Raw genomic sequence first — 21,110 nt, 5'->3', positions numbered from 1 at the left:
TAGAAAATCACCCGTATTTGGAGGAGTCTGATCTCTTATGGAGACAGACACTCGGGCACATTTTTCTCCATTGAAGATTTTGACTTGAGAACAAACACATTTCCAGCTACTTTCTCAAGCCTTCAAAACAACTGCATCTCACACCACGGTGTAATTTTTCCTCGGGGTATCTCGAGAGATTTATGTTGTGGAATTTCAGCGTTACAGGCAGCAGCTCCTTGACATGCTGATGCCAAGATACAGGAATGGAAGTGTGGGAAGAGAAGACCTGAGGTTTTTGATAGCTGTTTTGTGTCAGGTGAAATGAGCTTTCCTCAGAATTTGGCAATAGGAGAGTTTTTAAACATTAGGTAGAGCAGCAGTTATTTTTCCCTAGGGCAGGAAGAGCGAGCTCTGCTCCTGACAAGAACTAAAATGTTTTTCGGAGCTCGCAGATGAAGGCAGTGGCGTGCACAGGTGCTGGGCTGATTCCCCAAGAGCAGAGAGCAGGACGATACATCTTTTCTCTCCCCATCTTAATGACTCACCAAGAGGGCTGTTTGGACTACAAAAATCAAAGTAGAAATCTGCTCATCTCCTGCGCATTCTCCCTTTCATTTTTTTTGCAGAAATCCAGCAGAGCAATTTCACAAAGCAGTTCAGCACTTGGGAGCTGAAGTTATTTTCGAGCACTGTGTGCGACCTACTAACACTTCCCGAGTGCTGATAAACCACACCTGGGTAAAACAACATCCAAAATGACAAGGGACTCTGCCAGGCTGTGCTTCTAGAAATGCCTACTACTGTGAGCCTCATAGGTGCAAATGATAATCATTTGTTTCTTTAAGCTTTTTTCCATTATTATGGCAACAACGGGTACGATACCCCAGTGACCTCTAGTAACACAAGGGATGTCCCCATCTCACCAATAGCCTCTAGTTTGCAAGGGACAATAAACAGACCAGGAAAAATAAAGCTCACTTTGATGAGTACTGGGGTTATATTTTGCCTACATAATTAACATTATGAAGTCAGAACTGTGTTTATCTATTCCCCATTACATACTGTCTTTGAAACCACTACATAAACTGGGTCCTTTGTGACAGCTGCAAAAAATGTGAAAAGTAATTTCTGTTTGGAGCATGATGCAGAAAAGGTGGATTAGCCAAATAAGTTATGTTTCTGCTTTATATTGAAACAATTAGTTTCTGCCTATGAAAATGTTTCCACCATTATCAATGCCACCTAAAAATAATTACAGAATTACTTCTTTCCAATTTATCAAAAAGGAAAACCTCAGTTAAATAAATACACAAGTCAGATGGTGATGAATACAATATTCTAAACTGGATTTATTGTCTCCAGACATTAATGTAATACATGAACACGGTAAAAGGGGGGATATAGTAACAAGCAACCCATTAACAGAAACAAAGGAATTATTTGAAATTTTCATTCTATACTTACACATGAAAATGTCCCAAAATGTTAAGTAGTTGTCAGTCAACATTGCAAGGGTTTCAGATACAAAAAGGTCCAAATAACTCATTAATGAGTTTGTCATAACCAAAATGTTTGTGGTGGGTTTTTTTCTTTTTTTTTAAATTTTTAGGATTTAAAAAAGAATAACCATTACCTCATGCAGTTTACAAAGGCTTTAAAATAAATCCATTAATGCAAATGAAAGACTAACTCCTGAGGCTTTTTTTTTTTAAATAGCAAAGAGACCTCAAGGAGTTTCACTAAATTAATTTCAACTAGTTTTCTTAAATCCTGTCTTAGCACTGAAGAAGAAACCTGTAACTTCCTTGTACTGCAGAAATTTATTCAGAGGTACCTCTTTCAATACAAATATGTTCTTGTAATATATCTAAGAGGTCTTCCATTTACAAGAGCTTCAAATGAAATTAAGTGCAAAAATGTTTTCTTAGTGTTTTCCAATTACTGAGGTAAATAGTTGAAAATAAAATAGGAAAAAAAAAAAGGTAGCAGGACATCAGCTGTATTAACACCAGATGGAAAAAAAGGCAAATCTGAAATACATGGTTATGGTGCACAAAGGAGATGTGAAAGGACCGAGGCAGAAATAACAGCAACAATCAACAGTTCCCCAGCAGAACGTTCAACCAAAGCCCCTGAAATCCACTCAGCAGATCCCCAATAGCTGCAAAGAAAGCGTGTTTATTCGCCTGTCTGCGAGCTGGACCAGCGGGAAGAGCCCGCCTGACCACGCTGAGAACGGCAGCGCTGCCCCAACAGCTGCATCGCGTCCCCCCAACCACACCAAAACTAAAAGATCCACCGAATGATGAGTTCCTGACAGCAACAACGGGGTCACAATGACAGAGCAGTAGCTTCTATAGTAAATAATATCTGGCAAACAAGAGACTGAGTTAGCAAAATGCGTTATAAAAAAGTACAAAAGTTGTTTTTAAAAACTTTCTAAAAATTTCTTTTGGGAAGGAGGAATATTAGTCTGTGGCCTGGCATGATGACAGTAACTGAAGTGGTTGTATCGGATTGCTGGTGATCGACTTCTTGCAAATCAGAGGTGCATTTGTCAAATGCCCCAGGGTGAATGCCTGAAAGCTGGCCAGACAGTCGGGGAATTTTAATATCTGCAGCAGAATCAGCTGTGTTTGTAGAGGCGGTGGACTAACACTTGGGCCTGAAAGCTCCTGACTTGGAATGCAGAGGATAGTGTGACACAGAGGATCTAACAGACGATTTTCAGTTCAGTCCCACTGTCTGGATCCCAAACACAGTCCTGAGTTTATTTTGGGTTTCCCCTGTCTCGCACGGGAAGGTGTTCGGTTGCGTTCCTGATGAGCCGTGGCTTCAAGTCCCTGCCAACTCCATCACAAAAGGCTGCTCTCATGAAAAGACATACTGAACTTGAGAAAAAAAAAAAAAGAAAAAAAAGAAAAAGGAAAGTGTGAGCTATGAGCTCAGGTAAAAAAACAAGTTGCTGTTCTTCAGGATTACCGAACCCCAATTAATAATCCTGGGTTAATAAATTTTTTGACAGCTGACAAGTCCCATATGGGCTCTTGTTCATACCAGCTATTAGATGTGACCACTGTGAGAGCCCAGTCCAGTGAAGTGGATCCCATTTTTTTCAGCCTGGTCAGGCTGGGGAGAAACATCTTATTTCCAGTTCACCTGAAGGATCCTCCTCCATCCCTCCTCACCACTACCCGATTCAGCAAACCCCAAACTCACAGTGAGCTCCTATCAGTTCCATCTGCTTTAAAGCCCAAGGCAAATTGTACAGTTTCCACCCAAATCCTCAAGTCTTCTCTCAAGTTCTTCGATATATATTTTTTTTTCCTCCTTCTGGGGCATATTTTAAAGCCTAAGAAAAACTTGCTATCATGTTTGGATGCCAAAGTCCCGTGACCTTTCCCAGATTTCGAAGCTCACACGTTATCAATCCAAGCCCAAGTCAATCCCGTCTATTCTTCAGCCACATAGTAAGGTCTTCGTAATCCTAAGAGTACAGCAGAGTTATTTGCTCTTCAAACTGATCTGACCTGCATTGACCAAAAGCAATATCCTCTTCGAACACTCGTGTGTTCCAGAAATCTGACACTAACAACTCAAGAATGTATTGTAAATGAAATTTAACATCACAAAAACTCAAGATTTACAACATCGAAGATCCATTTCACTATTTCTTAGCAGTTGCTTCTGAACTCCTTTGAACTGCTCTGTAACTGCCTCCTCCCCCTTGACATTGTTGTCTCAGCAGCATATTCAACCTTATTTTAAAAATGTCAATATCATACGATGTATTTGGAAATACCATGAACCACAGAAGTAAAAGACTAAGCCTTAACATTCCAGAGCGGAGTGTAACCTCTCTCACCATATCACCCTTTATATAGCAGGAGGGGGTATTTTTGGTTTCTTTTGTTGTTTTTACCTTGAACATGAGCTTAAAGCAAAACCACATTCAACTGTACATTTGAGGCTTCAGAAGATGCCTTCCCCGCTGTTTAAAAAGAAAGAATCAAGGTTATATAGAAATGATTAAATACAAAGTTCTGTTGGAGTCCACCATCCAAGGGTGGTTATCCAGAAGTAGTCATCTTCCTCGATCTTGATGTTTTTTTGTTTTCTTCTTTTTCTTCTTGTCCTCAGTTTTGGGTTTCAATGCACACACACATGCAGACACACCAGCAATTGCTTTGGGTAAATCAGTTCCTTTGTACCACTTATTTTTCTCCTTATCATAAACCTGGACTGTTTTGGAGAAGACTGTTTCTTCCCAGCTGTAGCCTCCGAGGATGTAAATCTTCCCTTCCCAAACTGCCACCCCTGACTCACTGTTCGCTTGCAAGAGAGGAGCAACTCTGGTCCACTGGTTACACTGAGGGCTGTACGACTCCACGCTCAGAATGTCAAAACGAGCCATGGTTTCGATGTTGTCATCGCTGCCACCGATGGAGTAGATGTTGTCCTGTAAGGTGCACATGCTGTGCCACCCTCGGGCAGTGATCATCGGCCTCTTCTCCTCCCAAACATCCGTGCGGTAATCGTAACACAGCAGGTTTTTCCTATAAGGGCCAATTTGGTAATCGTGGCCTCCTGAAATGTACACAAATTCCTTGTAGACTGTTCCAGCGTGGCCGTAGGTAAACCTAGGACAGGCAAACAAAAATGATCCCAACTTAGTACTTAGAGATTTTAACAAGATACACAAGCATTCAACAAGTACTGGCACTAAAGAAAATCAACAGTAACTGAAGACAGAAGAATCCCTAATCCTGTTAGTTATCCAGTAACTATTCTTATTCATACTGCTCCACTCTGCGCTGCAGAGTGCTAAGGTACGACAATCACTTTTTGAGGCATCCTTTTCATACCTGGTCGCTACAGAGCGCTAAGGTATGACAATCACTTTTTTAGGTATCCTCTACAGTGTGTCATACAAGAGGGAACCCATCCTGCTCTAGTTGGCATGGCCTTCGCTCCCATTTTTCTGCTCCAGTGCTTGGGTTGGATCAGTCTGAGAGGGCCAGAGAGGAAAAAATCCACATCTCAGCAAGGGTTTCTATGACAGAAAGAGGAAATAATCATGATACCTCTCAGACTTACTAGTAGCAGTTAACCAAGAAAAAACAACAAGAAAACTACCGCTGGCTTCCACTTCCACAGCTTCAGGATCACAAATCACATTTCTTACCCATCAGTGTTCACAGCCCAGATTTTTTGCAGTCATGATACATAGAGTGTCCTTTTCATGAGCTATCCAACTGTTCTACCACTTCTGCTATACAGGTGATAATTTCTTTGGTCACCCCAAGACAAGGCAACAGACCTCAGTCAATCATACACCAGAGTCCACGTGCGAAATAAGACAAAAGGAGATGGTAGAAACCAGCATCATGCATGCTGTTTCCACAGGGCAGACAGAAAACCCCTTTGATCACTCGTAATAAAGCCACCACAAAACTAAATCTTGAGGCTGTTCTTAACTTCACATTAGGATGTTTCTGACCAAACCCTTTTGAACTCTTAGAAGTGGAATGCTAAGGCAAGGACCAGCCTTGGCTTCTTTAAACATACCCTTCCTGCAAATGCCTTTTTATCTTTTCCTGGGCATGGGGAGGTGTCAAGAGGCAGCACCAGCCACAGCAAACCAGCTCATACACTGGGTACAAAGAGCCTAAACAATTTAATACCCACAGGGCTGCAGAGCAATGGACTCACCACGTGGCACTCGCTCCCTCTACTACCATCCTTTGTAGTCAAGGACTCAAGACAACTCAACCTCTACAGCAGACAAATCTATGTTAGCATTACTTTAGCCTGGAATGCTTTTGAACCGTGCCCGAACACGCTCAAAACTCAATGTGGAGAGAACCTTGAGCTGTTTTTATTTCACACAGTAATCATTTGTCTCAGCTACACAAACTGTATCATAACTTCTTCCACACACCTCGGTGCCAAGCGCTTTTGCGCCAAGGGAAAAGGTGGAATAGAAAAGAAAACCCACGTTTACCCTGAAAGCACAATACTTCTGAGAAAAGCTAAAATATGTTTACTATTCTAGATGCCTACTGAAGCTTCTGATCCCTGACCAGTGTCTGCATCAGATATTTTAACAGGCTCCTGCTACAAGAAACAGAAAAATCCTTGACATGCTTGGTCTAAGAATATGGAGTGGCCAGGACAGACCTTGCAACTACAGGGGCTGAAGCACCATCCCTGGAGACCTTGAAGGGATAACTTCAGAACCGCATGGCTTCTTAGCCACTCAGGAAAAGGAAAGAAAGGAAAAAAGAGAGGACTAAGGCATAGTTATATGACTTTATCCAACAAGGCAACTCAAAAATACCACAGCTCACCATCTGCCTAACCGTGGAAGCACATAACTCAGGGCTGGTGCCCCTGTTTGACATGAAATACCCTGAGCACACACGCTCCAGCTTTTGCACCAGCCAGAAATGCTTGGGCAGGTGTCGTGCACATGGATGCCGCTCTGCCTTGTTTGTGGTCTCTTAGAGACAAGAAATGGGAGCATACGTCTCCAAGCGGCACCCAGTCTGGTTGGTAGAGTCTTTACTTCTCTATATACACAGGAATGGGTCTTAAAAAGTAGACAACCTATTTGGGATGTAGGATGGGCAAACTTGAATTCATTTTCTTTCTCAAACTGCACTGATTTTAAACCCACATCTAACCAGCAAGCTACCTGGAGGATGTGCAGCGCACTCCACTGTGGAGGTAGTGTCAGATAAGAGAGAGTTACACCAGAGGTGTTTCACTTTGCCTGACTTCTGAAAAGCTCACCTAAAATTTCACATACCCCACTTCACAGTAATAGAAAAGCACATGAAATATAACACAGAAACTGAAAACAATGAGTAAGAATCCTTTCTGCAAGCCCTGTGGCTGAAACAGGGCATTTTTAAACGTGCAACAGAACAGGACACTTCAATACAGTGAGTCCAGACATCCTCCAACAGAAAGCATCGAGCATTTTGGCAGCATTACCTGTGAGAGTGGCCAGAAAAACATAAAGGCACTAAGGAGAAAGAAGTTTGGATTCAGAACATCTGCTAGAGCCAGTTACCATTTTTTAATAACTTACCTAGATAAAATGCTGCAAAAATTACAGTTTCTGACACAGTAACACTGTTCAATGCTAGAAAATCTACCATTTCTTTTCTTAAACAAAAGAACACTTGGCCTAACTCGATAAAGCCTTAGGGATCTCCAGCTTCGACCAAAGTCCAGGCGAGCTGTGGTTGCTCTGAATCTCAGTGTCCACCTGTTGCAACCCTGCGAGATTATTCATGACCCAACTGGTAGAACAGATACCATCACTCGTTAACCTGTTCCAACACATTTCCTCACGCAACTGCTTTCAGTTGTTCTGCCAAACTTTAACCTAGGGCCACTCAATTAATTTCAGTGATGTTTGCAGCAGGCTTTTTCACAGTCTGTTCAAGATGAGAACACATTGCACCAGCTTCTGCTCTGCCAAGCTTGTCAGCCACCGCTGCTCCCTTCTGGGCTAGAAACTATGGCAGCAACTGCTCCCAAAGAGCCTGGGAAAACGGCAAAAAAAAAGCCCAAATCGGACCTCTCTGAAGAATGGGAACAGCATCGCACAACCAAGGGCCCTAAAGAGAGTCAGGCAAAATTAACTTGGAGCAAACTTGGACCAGGTCCATCCTTTAGATCGCTTGGCTGAAGTTTTCCACATTGAGCATCTGCCTCAAGATGCTGTTTTCTTCTCCAATGAGACAGCATTATTTCAGTCAAAACAGCTCTGCTCTTTCGAAGAAAGCGGTTAGGGAAAACAACGTGTTGTTTTGACCATGTTGGGGTGGGGAAGGGGGTGGGAAGAAGGAGAGATAAAAAAGAGCTTGCAAAGCTCTTCCTGGGAGGAGCACGACTGTGCTGTGGGCAGCAACACAGAGGATTTGGCAGCGGACAGGAGGCCCCTCTATTCAAGACCCAACCATTGCCTTGCCCCCGAAAATCTCCACACACAGCAAGCTATAAACCTTGGGAAGAAAAAATAAAAATAAAACCATTTTTTGCATGTTCGGAGGAGAAGCAGCTTTAACAAATATAAACCCTTGAGAGTTCAACGCCACACAGCTCCAATCAAACCACCTCAGGATGATGTCAACGCGTGCCTGTTGCTCCAGGGAATGGTCTTCCAGGCAGCTGCTGGCTCAGAGCTGGCACAAACACCACCAGGGAGCTGCTTCGGGTGGCCGTGCACCCGAGAGGACAAAAAACCCGCACATTTTCTCTTCGGAGGGAAGACGACAGAAAAATGCAGGAAACAAAGCAGCTGTGTTGGGATGTGTTACCTGATCGGACAATCAGGAAGCAGAAGATTGGAGCTTCTGATTTCTTCTACATGAGGAGAAATGATTTGCTGCTAGGATAGGGCTGGGGAAGACGTAATTTGGGTAAAAACTAACTAAAATCAGTTTGAGGAACAAAAGCACATGGTGGGGAGCAAAACAGAGACCAGATCAAGAGTATTTTGAAGGGAAAATAGAAGTACATAGAAGGAATTCTAGCTAGCAGGCTTTCTTATAGTTGTGAATAGATCACAAAATTCTCTCTCATCCTTCCTTTGCTGTCAGCAAACCCATCTGAGGCACATCAGGGAAGGAGTGTCCAGATCCCTGCAACAGCCACATCTCTGTGCTCCAGCAGCACCCGCATGCCCCCGCATCCAGAGAGGTTTCTTTCTGTTGGCCACCTCTGCGCCCATTTTTGCCCAACACAGTAGTTCTCAAACAGGAGAAGGAGCAACAAAAAGACAGAAAATCTGAAGGTACTAAGTGTCCGCTAAGATCTAACTAGAGACATAGTAACATGCAAAAGAGCAGCTATTAAAACATGGAAAAGTGAGAACTATCCAGCAGCTCAATATGCAGCTGCACAAACACCTGAGCTGGCACAAGGGTCACCATCCCTGGAGGTGTTTAAAAGGCGTTTAGACGAGGTTCTTAGTGCTAGAATTAGGTGAGTGCTAGACATGGTTTAGTGCTAGAATTAGGTTAGGTTATGGTTGGATTCTATGATCCCAAGGGTCTCTTCCAACTGAAATGATTCTATGATTCTAAGGGACAGCACAGGACAAGGACAGAGCAGGCAGGAGGACAGGATGCTGAACTGTTTCTTTGGGATGCAGCAACAACCTCAGTAGTCATCGTGTTAACGGTCTAACCCTGCAGTTCAGCAACCAGCTAAGTCAACCTAAGTGGGATCTGTCCCACAAGGGGGACTTTTGCCAAGTCCAAGTGGGTCAACTAGGGACTCTAATAAAAAAATTCACACCCCACACACACCAAAGTTCACTTTTAAATGCTGCAGCTGCAAAATTCACAAAGCCAACACACAGGTAGCAGTAAGAACACGCAGAAAAGCTGTCCGTGTTCAGACAGCTTGCTGTCTGCAAGCTTCCCCTTATATGCTGGGGAAAAAGAATCCATATCTGTTCTAAGGTGAGTGTTTTTCTAACAACATACAAGGCAGTCAGGTCACATCTACATTTCTTTGAAAAAACATTTGGTTTTTTTTTTTTTTTAAATAAAAGGCTGTGTTACAATATCTATGAGATGTTACTGGGATCTCACAGGTCACCCTAATTAAGAGAAAGGCTTAGGAACTGAAAACTCTCAAACACAGCTTCAAACTCAGGAAAAATTGTGGTGTTTAACCTCCATGTCTAGATCTGTCTACGTGAGCAGGAATAAACCAGAAACCAGCATCCTGGTTCTGCAGAGCGCTCGAGCCCAGCTGTTAACCCAGATCAGACTTGCATTGCAGCACCTGCCCAAAATAGAACCGGGCACCAGGCTCCTGTGCCTTCACTGGCTGCCTCTGGCTCTGCAGCTCAGGGAATAAGGGGAAAAACTCAGAACTCTTGCAAGAATCTTGTTCGTGATGCCACTAAGCAAGCAAGCGCTGCTGCTGAAGTTGCAGGTTTCAGCCATCATGAGAATACCATTCGTATAGTCAATACTCCTGTAATTTCCATAAATGTGAAATATTACTAAATCTGAACAACTGCTTGCAAATGAAACGCTGTGGTATCACTCTTACCAAGTCACTGCTCAAACACTGATTGAAGACAGGAGCAATGTCGCATGCTGCTGTTACAAGGAGAGCTGAGCTGCAGTACTAAAGCCTCTTAAAAGTACAGCAGCTAAGTTTTAACTCATACTGAGAGAAAGAAAGGTCATATTTGCCCGGGTTACCTGTATTTTTAATACAGGTAAACGTGGTTTATTTGTAATAGCCAACCTGAGCAGCCAGAAAGAAACACCTTGCAAGGAAAACAAGCAAAACAAGGTGACAAAGGCCAAATAAATAACAAAAGCCTTTGATCAAGATGTAAACAGTGCCTCTGAAAAGACTTGATTTCAAGTGACTTCAGGAAAAACATCTCAAGAATAGTAGAGTGAAATTACAAGGGCTCTTCCATCCTTCAGATGTACCTCAGGACAAGCATTAAAATCAATCAAGTTGACACTTGACTGCCTGGAAGAGATGGCTGCTCAAATACCAGATGCTGATGTGGTTTGTCACTTGCTCATACGTGTTGGTTACAGATCCCTTGCCTCCCTTCTAGCGACACCCATTCATCCGCTTAAGTCACACGAGCTCGCTCTACCGCCATTCTCCAAGCGTGGGATGGCTTTCCAAACATCTCCTACCTTGGCAAGCCTGCTATGTAGGACCATGAATCCTTCTGAGGACTGTAGGTCTCGACTGAAGAAAGTGCCCCATTTTCATTCCTGCCACCAACAGCTACCAGCATGTCGGTAATAGCTCCCAGGTAGAAATCTACGCGGCGTTGTCTCATAGAAGCAACCTGTGAGAAAAAAATATAACATGCTGACATTTTCAAACACCTGGTAAGCAAGCTGAATTAATATATATTCATGTCTGAGGACAGAATTTGCTTCTTCCCATTTATTTGAAAGGAGAGCTACTGGTTTTGATCAATTGTACTCATAAAATACTTTTGTTTTTCTGCAGTCGCAGGTTACATAGCACTTCTTTACAAAAAGAGGGGACGACATAAAAAAATCTCAAAGACAGTCACTCTATAAAGGTTTGTGTTACACAGGCCTCCTTCCAAAACTCTGCAAGAAATATAAATTGCATCAATCAGAAACACAACCAAACCACACAAGACAATTGGTTCAAAATATGTGAACAGTGTAATATTTGATAGGTCCTGCACTGGCTGCAGGGTTTTACAGCAGGACTGGAGGTGAATAGCTTGTTCGAAGAGACATTTAGCACAGACACATTTGGCAAGTGGCAGAGACATATTCTTTTTATATCAGACCCATATTTTTATTTATTTGTATGTGCTACAGCTTGAGAAAGATGAACTAAGCAATCGCGTCTGTAAGTCCACTCTAGCATTATTCCCAAAAGCAATCTAAAGAGTTGCAGGTGTTTGCTGACCAAGAATTTCACAGATGAGATGCCCAATTCCCAAGTGAAGCTGAAAATCTGCCTCAAAGTCTTTCGCTGCTTATGCAACTTAAGCATTCCCACAAAGGATTCAAGTAGCTGCTTTTTCAACTTAAATAACTTGATTTGCCACTTGCAAGCATTGTTACATTGGCTATTCTAACAAGCCCTGTCCCTCCACCTAAAAGAAGAAAACACTCTACGCATTAAGGACTTTTAAACAGAGAAATAATACAGCTTAAGTCTCACCTTTATCCACTGGTTACAGCGGGGATCATACCTATATAAGAGATTCGAAGCCGCATCCCCTCCATTGTCTCTTGAAAAGCTGCCTCCGGCTATGAAGATGAAGCCTCCCAAGACTGCGACGCAGTGGTGACTTCGTCGGGCTGGGAGAGGCGTTTCTGCCACCCACTGCCCCTTTTGGACGTCCAAGAAACAGGTGTCGTCGCTCAGTTCCAGGCACCGTTCGGAAACCTCCCCCCCTACGAAGAGGAGCCGTTCCTCGCAGGTCCGCAGCGCCGTCCGCTTGTTCTGCAGCACCGGCTGAGCCGTGACGTTGTTGTGATAGTTCACCGCTTCCTCGATGAACCCCTCGCAGTTGGCTTCTTTGGGAAGAAGAGAGCAGACGGCAGGCTTGACTCGATGGAGAAGATCACTTTTAGGTATCAAGGGAAAATGAATATTATCTAGCACCTGGTAAGCCTCATTCTCCCTTTCTGGGTACTGGGTGAGCCACTGCAAGGCAGCCTGGAGCAGGTCGTGCTCACACTCCTGCTGCACGTCACTGCTGTCCAGGTATTGGCACAACTTCTGCAAGGAAATGTTCTGCAGGAAGTCCGGGGTGAAAGACAGCGTACCGAAGTTCTGCAGGATGAAAGAATCGATGTAGGAATCAAGGCGCTTCAGGTTGTAAATGGAGGCGAGCTCCTGCAGGTACAGGTAATTCTCCTCGCTGACTTCGTTCTCCAGATACTCGCAGCAGAAGTCAACCACCTTCCAGATCTGCAGCAGGTGAGCTGTTTCCAGCACGTAGTCGATGTTGCCTCCATCTAAAGACAGCTCGCTGCCATACAGGAAATCCACCACGGCCTTCAGACCAATGTAAGAGGCTCCAAAAAGTTCGACCTCTTTTTGGTGGGCTTCTCGCATACCAATGGTGAACATGGAGTTGAAGTAGTCACTGCAAACAGCGAGGAGGTTCCGATGGGCAGGGACTCGCTGTTCGTCCACCACGAGGACAATGTCACAGAAAAGGCCTCGGTGCCTCTGCTCATTCAGGCTCTGAAGAACAAGACTGGAGTGGTCATCCCACCTGTACACCTGGAATAAACAAACGGCATCAGGCAGATGTTATTTTCACCAAGAAAAATGTTAGTGTGCACAAAGTGTCTTCCCATTAGATGCAGTCATACATGAGAGAAACCCTACTTGTGTTGCATGTTGATCATAAATTCTGACTTGACACCGTTGGCAAACAACATAGTAAGAGCCCAAGCTCCTCATCTCCACTTTGAAAGGCCTATGCAGAATTTTACTGCTTCCTACTCCCCTTTTTTGTTATAATCTACTTCTACCTCCTCCACAATGCTGCATCCAAACCCCCTCCCTGATGATTTATACAGGCACAATTTTCTGAAACTCTTCCACGCATTGTCTTTGAGACATCGTGCTGACATTTCCTTTCTTCCTCATCCCCCAAATGACTCCTTGCAGAGTTCTTCTCAACTAAGCTACTCGCTAAATATTTGGAGTGGGAGACACACATGCAGCAGGATGCCAAATTTTCATCCAGCCCATGTATTGTTTGGGTTAGTGCTTGACAGCTACCCCCCTCTTCAATCTTTTCAGAACTCTGCATTTCTGAGCTTGTTAGGGGAAAATCCCTCTCTTTCTTTCCATATTATTCCAGGCACACACGCTGCATTCAAAAATAATAGCTGTTTATTTATGTGCAAAGCCACAGATGTGGATAACTTATTCCCATAAGATTACTGCTTTCTTCCAGGAGCTGAGGTAGTTTTGGATTTAATGAACACGACTAAGTATTTTTCTTTTAAAGAAAGGGGAAAATGCCCTCAGAACATAGCCATGAAGTGCCCTTCTGGGACCCCTCTGGTCCAGACATTCTTCCCACCAGCTCTGTACGTGCCACAGAGCTTTTGAGGCAACCAGTATTTGCCTTTTTCTCACAGACTCGCGTTACCAGTCTTGAGAAGAACAAAAATGGGACTGTTTTCTGTTACCCCTCGCATGTCCTGCAGGACACGTATTGAAGGGGTTGGTCACCCCAGCATGTCAAGCGATGCAGCTTTAAGGACCATCCTTCCGGAGGAATGGTGTGTGTGATGGTACAGCTGGTTACCTTGTGATCGCTCTTAATAAAAGCCAGGTTAAGTTAAATGCAAATTCATAACTTTAATTACCAAATCCAAAACAGGCCCAGTTGCAGGGCCTGTAAGAACATGTAAAAGAAATGAAAGGAGGTGGAAAGGAAACACATCTTCGTATCGTACCTAAGGTGGCTCTGAACAGTTCTGGCTGTAGCGCCCTGGGGCTTGCCCAGTTCGGCACCCTCAGGCTGCGGTCCCAGAAGTGACGCCCTGGAAAGGTGTCTCGGTCCGTATCCTCATTGAAAACAGTCACACAGGTGACCTGAGGTCTCTTCAAGCCTCTCAGGCATTCACAGAATCACTGAATGACAGGGGTTGGAAGGGACCTCAAAAGCTCATCCAGTCCAACCCCCCTGCCAGAGCAGGAACACCCAGGTGAGGTTACACAGGAAGGTGTCCGGGCGGGTTGGAATGTCTGCAGAGAAGGAGACTCCACAACCCCCTGGGCAGCCTGGGCCAGTGTCTGTTACCCTCACCAAGAAGAAGTTTCTTCTCAAATTTAAGTGGAACCTCTTGGGTTCCAGTTTGCACCCATTACTCCTTGTCTTACCATTGGTTGTCACCGAGAAGAGCCTGGCTCCGTCCTCCTGACACTCACCCTTTACATATTTATAACCATTAATGAGGTCACCCCTCAGCCTCCTCTTCTCCCAATTAAAGAGCCCCAGCTCCTCAGCCTTTCCTCACATGGGAGATGCTCCACTCCCTTCACCATCTTCGTTGCTCTGCACTGGACTCTCTCCAGCAGTTCCCTGTCCTTCTGGAACTGAGGGGCATTCAGCCCTTCCTTCCCCAAACCGTTGCTTCTTCTAGAAATCCCAACCCTCTGTGGCTTTCCCGGTTTCCCAAACAGAAAGCACATGATTATTGCTGTCTGGCTGAGCCATCAATGGGTTCATTAAATCACGGTGAGGCAACATCTCTACCCACCTGGCTGAGAAACGTTCCCCAACCATTGCTCTAGATATGCACCCCGTGCACATAATTTGCTAATTGTACTTTTATTTGATGAGATAACCGAGATTAATGCAGGCAGCTCCCCACTGTCCAGACGCGACAGCAGCCAAGCATCCTGAGCTCACACCGACCTCGGGAGCCTGATCCCCCATGTCTGCCTTTCAGCAAAGAGACCCAAATTAATAACCAAATGCGCTGCTCTTAGCGTGACATCCCAGTGGTTTCTTAGTTTTGCTTACGTTCTTTTCTAAACAGCAGAGACTAAACTGCCAAAAAGCCTCTTGGAGTAACTTCATACATGCTCGCATACAGAGTTAAACCAATCCAAGTGAAGAGGCTTCAATAAATAAGTTTTCTGGGCCAAAACTCTTAAGTTTGCCTTACTGCCTCATCATATCTCCAAACTTAAAAAGGGATTTATGGCACAGACAACAAAGTAACTTCCACTGAGGAATAAAACTGCCAGAGGTCTGTAACAGAGAAAAGATGCGGAGTTTAAGGACTGTAAAGTTTTAAATCTTAATTTTTCTGAATTTGAGAAATGTTGATATCATACAGGAGCCCAAGCAGAGATGGGGGACGTGGGAAGGAGAATAAATATGGCAGAGGACAAACGGCCCATTTGTGGCAACTGTGCTAAGGGAGAGTGGATGAACAGACAATAACAGAGCACCCTCTTCTGAGTCTGACTCATGGGGGACAGTTATTGGATTAAACCAAAAACATATTCCCTCTCGTCTCTGTAAAGTGGCTGATCATTTCTCTCTAATATTCTCTAATACCATCATTGTGCACGTACATAACAAGATTACACCAGAATATAAGATTTGCCAGAGATCCCGACTTACTGAGCTGACTGTCGAGTCAGGAGCATAATCCTGACCGCAAATACGCCTGACAAGTTGTACTCCTGAAATCCTTGTTGCCATGTAGAATTGCTGCGACTTCAGAAATCAGCACAAAATGCCGTTACGTACGGCATTGGTTGGACTCAGAATACATTAACGTATTTCAGCCACTTAGCAAGTTCATTCGTGCAGTGAGCAAATAACAGCTGATAGCTACACATTTCAAAATCAAGACTAATTTCATACTAAACACGAACATCTTTCTCAAGCTGTTTATATTCTGTAGAATAGCTTTAGCACTATCTAGTCATTCTAAGTTTAGCAGATAGTGACAGATGCTGTCTACGCAAGAAAAGAAAACAATGCTGTCAAGTTCATTAATTTTTAATGTGATGAATTATTATTACATTCAGACTAAACCATTTAAGTAGTAGACAGGATCAGCACTTGAAGCAAGATTATACTGGTAGGGATGCATTTAAAAATTAGTCCTATTTAACCAATTGTATTAGAGCAGCATTTTAACTCATCTTGGATTCAGAGATCCAATTTCTGTCAGATTGCTAATGCGGCACCACTACTCGTTAGTGATGCGAAAGAAAACGAGATCTGTCTCATTTGACTTGGATAAGACAGAGACAGCACTGAGAAGTTTTTCTGCTCCAGCTGTTGCCGGTAGCACAAGGTCCCTGCTCTGCAGCATCTGTAACCTGGTGCTCGTGTGGAACAGAAAAGCAGTTTTCACTGGTATGACACACCGTGAACACAGTAATTACAGCAGATATTTACATCTAAATCTTAAGTCATCATCCTGATGACCTGCATGAAGAGCTACCTAAGATGGACTTCTGTGGATTCCTAACTAAACTAAATTCAACATATTTGTGTACACAGATATTCTAAACAAAGAAAATTGAGCTCACAAACCTAAAAAAACATCTTGAGTTTCCTGGAATAACTACTGTTTGCAGGACCAAGACTTAAACCTTGTACAAAACAAAGACTAAATCTAATATGTAATCCCAGCTTTGCTTCTGTAACTAGCTTGGATTTTATGAGATAGATGAGTATGAAAAATCGCCCAAATAAACACATTGCATTTAATGACTGAATTTGTGCTCTAAGTACTGTGCTGCAGTAACGTGGGTTTCTTTTTTCAGTTATGAGTCATGATGAGCAGATGCCCATTTGCTGCTGTTGCCTTTTTTTTTTTTTTTAAATCATTAGGTAGCAATTTCTTCTATCAAAAATACTTGAGCGGGTAGACCAGTGTTTTCACACTTCTTTTTAAAAGCTCTAAATATCCACGTTCCTCCAAAACAGCCCATCCAGGGGAGAGCCTTTACACCCCTTCTTGTTATTTATTTAACTTGCTTTTTTGGTAGGTAACACAAAACATACCAACCTTTGAGGATTCGCTTATCTTGTGTGGACGACAGATCCTGGTTTGCCTGGTTCCCTCCATGACCGGCTGACCCGCCGTACCGCTAGAACAAAAGCAAAGGAAGATGTTAGCAGCACAGAAAACCTTTCGGGCTGCTAAAAACCATAACGTGCTAAATAAATGACACCGTTAATAAGACCCGCACATGCTAACCTGCACTTTGGAAATGGAGTCAAAACCATATTTTTTCCTCCCTTGGTTGTGTCAACAAGTTGAGGGTATGCGCTCGGGTATAATCAAAGACAAGCGTGTAGTTATTGTCGGTAAGTGATTTACTTACTGCTAGTCCTCGCTACAGCTGCCGGAGGTGAAATCACTTCCCTTCCATCGCCGGCAGGACCGGGCTCCGCACCGCGAACCCTTCCCGGGGAACCGCGCTGCGCTCCGGGCTCCGCGGGCCCCGCCGCGCCGGCTCATCCTCCGCCCGGCTCGGCCTCCGGGAGCCGCATCGGCCGCGCTTTATCCACCGCGTTTATTGAGTCGAAAAAAAAAAATAAAAAAAAAAAAAAAAAAAAGCGGGGCGGGGGAGGGGATGGGGTGGAAGCAAAGCAACAGCAAACACCGGGAGGCGGCAGCGGCGCCCGGGGGAAGCGGCCTCAAAACCGGCCCCGCAGCCTCCGGGAGCTGCAGCCGCAACGTCCCCGCGGCGGCGGGACGGACGGAGCCCGGCGGGGCGGGCGGGCTGCGCCCCGGGCCCGGCGCGGCCTTGGGCGGCCCAGGAAATGCCGGGGACGGAGCGGGGCGGGACCGCGGCGGGGCGGGACCCGGCGCCGGGGGAGGTGCCGCGGGGCAGGGCCTGGGCGGCTCCGCGGACCCGCCGAGAGCGAATGGCGGCAGCGACCCGGCGGGGCGGCCGGCGCTGGCCGTGGGCTCGGCGGCGGGGACCCCCCCGGAGGGCTCGGGAACCCCCCGGAGGGCTCGGAGCCTTTCCCCGCCGCAGGCCGGGCCGGGGCTGGTGCTCGCCTGCGAGCCCTCGGTGTCAGGGGCGTCTGTCGCAGCGAGCGGGGGATGCTCCGCGGTGTTATTTTGCAAAATAAAAAGAGAACAAGAGCGTGTGTGTGCGTGTTCAAGTACAGTCAGAAGCCCAGTCACCATCTCTTGCTCCTCACCCAGGCATGAATTTATCCGATTTCAAAAATGTCGAGCAACTGGCACCTCTTCAGCAGTGCGTGCTGCTGGAGGGCTTGTTCTCATTGATTGAGGCCCAGGAGGCTTAAAAATTAATAAAAAGCACCTTGGTGAACAGCGGGGCTGACAGGACACCTCCTTCGGGGATGAAGTAAGAAGCAAATCCTTTGTACGCAGTTGCCACCAAGTCCCATGGCAGTGCGATGGTCTCCACTAAAGCACCACAAGTTAAAAAAACCCCCTTTGTTAATCCAGACCTCCTGGGTATCTTCCCGAGTTTATCGTCAGGACAGAAGCAGCAGCCGGCAAGATTGTCCGTGTGTCCAAGCGCCATCTGCTCCCACTGGGGACAGCCCAGCGTCGACACATGTCCCACCTGGTGACGGGGCCGTTGTCGTGGGCAGAAGATGATGGGCAAGGAGAGTGTGCCGGCGCTGTGTCTGTCCTTCAGCCATCCCGGAGAAAAGGAGCTGATGATGAGTTTCTACTCATCTAATTGATTATCGAGCCCGAAGATGAGAAGCATTTTTGCCAGCTCTGGTCTCCCGTAGCCCTTGTGACTGTGGGGACCCAGGATAAAGACCCTCAATTCCTGGACTGTCTGGGTCAAAAAAATACCTTAGTGACAAACCTAATGCTGTGATCTGTAAATTCACAGCAGCCTCTTCCCGAAAGAGGGGATTATTCTCTCCATTATTTGCTCTGCTCCTGCACAGAAAAGACACAGGTGGAGAAGCAGGATTGGGGACTGCCATATAGAAAGATCAGAAAAGAAGCAAAAAGGTGTGATGGATCTAGTAACACGTTTTAGGGGAGCAGCTAAGCCTCCTGGGGGGCCATGGCTGTGCAGAACCATCCTGTTTGCTCAGCTCCTCTACATGTTCTCAGGCCCTTCCCGAATTTCATTAGGAGAGTCCAGACAGCTGAAGGTCAGGCCAGGCCTGACATTTTTTTAGGGAAGACCTTTCACTTTCTCTGGTGTCTGTGCTTCCTCTGCGAGATGGACAGATGGACCTGCCAGGACAGTGACACCTTCCTGCACAGGATGGAAAGACCCATGTACAGAAGACAGAGGTCTCAAAATCCCATATGAAGAGCAAATCAGAGATAAACAGAGCCAGAAAAGTAGGTATTTCCCCCTCTCTAGTTAAAGCCTGATGAAACTGAGCACAGTATCTCTTCCTCCGTGTGTTATAAGAAAAAAACCCATGAGAATGTGTCCAAGACAAGGAAGAGAAGCAAAGAGAGGAGGCTGGGTCCCAAGCATTTCCGAGGTTTGAATCGGGCACTTAAAAGTGTGAGGCATAAAGTTCCTCATCAATATCATTCAAACACTCAAGCCACTGGGCCACAGAGACCCAAACAAGGTTGAGGTTTTGTCCTTCCAAGGGAAATGACATTTCAGTCACCCGCCTCTCCCCTAGGCAACATCGGGAGCCGAGGAACAAGCGCGAAGAGACAAGGACAACCAGCGGTTGTTACAGGTATAAACAGCAGTGAGGTAGCGCCAAAGGATGATAAATGCAGACTATGAAAAAATGATTATGAGCAGATAATGGTCAGCACAAAGGCTTTTACAAAAGAGAAAGTGTTTCTGAAGACAGTTCCAAAAGAAAATCAATACAAATTCAGACCTATTAATGCGTGATTATCACCTTGAGCCTGCAGTCTATAGATATATTGAGTGTGATTCACCCCGATGCCGTGTCCTACACTCGTACTGACTTCAGAAATATTTCTCTCTTCCCTATGACCTCATCTCCATCACAGATGCACTGCAGCAATTCACTCGTGTTTTGGGCGCTGATGCTACAGGGAACCTCACATCGTTCAGGACTCTCTGGAAGGAGCTGCCTGCAGGATTAGGGTTCATATCGTATGGCAGAAAAACGACGCATCTTACAATTGACACATGTTCTGGTGATCTTGTTGCTTGACATGTCTGGAAACACTGAGTAACTATATGTGGTAATGAGGTTTCTCACTGTTCAGACTTCCCTTTCAGAACACATTGATGTGAAATAAATAATTAACATCCCACTGCAAACTTTAAAAGAAACAAAATGTGATACTTTTTTATAATGGAATGTAGTTTTTTATTAAAACTGCAATATCCAGCCCCCCAGGTTTAGAGTAGAAACCCACTAACATGCACAAGAACTGTTTTCTGGAACTCCGGTCCTTGGGCACAACATCTGGAGACATTTATTTCAAGCAAAGCAAAGGATCCGTCTCTATTTCTGTAGGCAGAGGACTGAAGCGCAATCTTACAGACGACCCTCATGCTTTTGCCTAAACCCCAGCATCTCCCATTAGCGTATTGATTTGGGTTAGATTTTCCGTTTTCAACTGGCAGCGCTGGAAGCGCAGTCCAGCAGGGGGAGATCGCTCCATCTGAAACGGGCTAAAACACACCGGCACACGCACCTGAAGCAGCAGCGAGCTGCCACGACCTAAAATCACCCTCCCGGCCCCCGGTGACGGTCCGGACCACCCCGCAGGGATGGAGAGGGGAGCGCTCCCCGGCTCCCACCCGCGGCGGAGCGGGCGATGCTCCCCCCGGGCAGCCGCACAAGCCGCCGGGCGCTTTCCCCGGCCCCAGCCCGGGCCGGGCCGGCTGGCACAGCCCACACCGCCCGCCAGCCCCCGCCGTCCCCTCGCCAGCCCCCGCCTCACCTGCCCTCCAGCTCCGCTACCTCCCGTGCGCCCGGCCCGGCTCCCGGCCCCGCCGCGCCCGCTCCATCTTGCGCATCGTTTCTCCGTCCTTCCTCCTCCCGCCCGGCGGGGGCTGCAAAAACATCGGGGGGGCTGCAAACATCTCAGCGGCCGCACAACGCATCACAGCGCCGGGCCCTCGCCCCCCTGCCAGGGCAGCATCCTCACGACAGG

The 21,110-nt window shown here is 45.7% G+C and overlaps 1 protein-coding gene across 3 annotated transcripts; it reads right to left on the bottom strand.

The window, feature by feature from the left end:
* Nucleotides 1-1,369: 1,369 nt before the first annotated feature.
* Nucleotides 1,370-21,013, bottom strand: KLHL36 (kelch like family member 36). 3 transcript variants are annotated; one of them, XR_010606674.1, is made up of 6 exons: nucleotides 17,374-17,549; nucleotides 17,055-17,136; nucleotides 11,701-12,774; nucleotides 10,680-10,837; nucleotides 3,905-4,622; nucleotides 1,370-2,868 (listed from the first exon to the last, which is right to left on the bottom strand). XR_010606674.1 is itself a non-coding variant. In XM_065640835.1 (5 exons), the coding sequence occupies exons 2-5, from the start codon at nucleotides 17,112-17,114 to the stop codon at nucleotides 4,067-4,069; spliced, it is 1,848 nt and encodes a 615-aa protein (XP_065496907.1). In that variant the 5' UTR covers nucleotides 17,115-17,136; nucleotides 20,898-21,013; the 3' UTR covers nucleotides 1,370-4,066. The 3 variants fall into 3 exon arrangements, 2 of the variants coding, with proteins under 2 accessions (XP_065496907.1, XP_065496905.1); XM_065640835.1 differs by lacking the exon at nucleotides 17,374-17,549 and adding an exon at nucleotides 20,898-21,013 and having other exon boundaries at nucleotides 1,370-4,622; XM_065640833.1 differs by having other exon boundaries at nucleotides 1,370-4,622.
* Nucleotides 21,014-21,110: the final 97 nt, after the last annotated feature.

Source organism: Caloenas nicobarica, chromosome 9 (assembly GCF_036013445.1).
Source record: "Caloenas nicobarica isolate bCalNic1 chromosome 9, bCalNic1.hap1, whole genome shotgun sequence".
Lineage (NCBI taxonomy): Eukaryota > Metazoa > Chordata > Aves > Columbiformes > Columbidae > Caloenas > Caloenas nicobarica.
The sequence above is the reverse complement of the archived record's forward strand: the minus strand, read 5'-3'. Positions and strand labels throughout refer to the sequence as shown.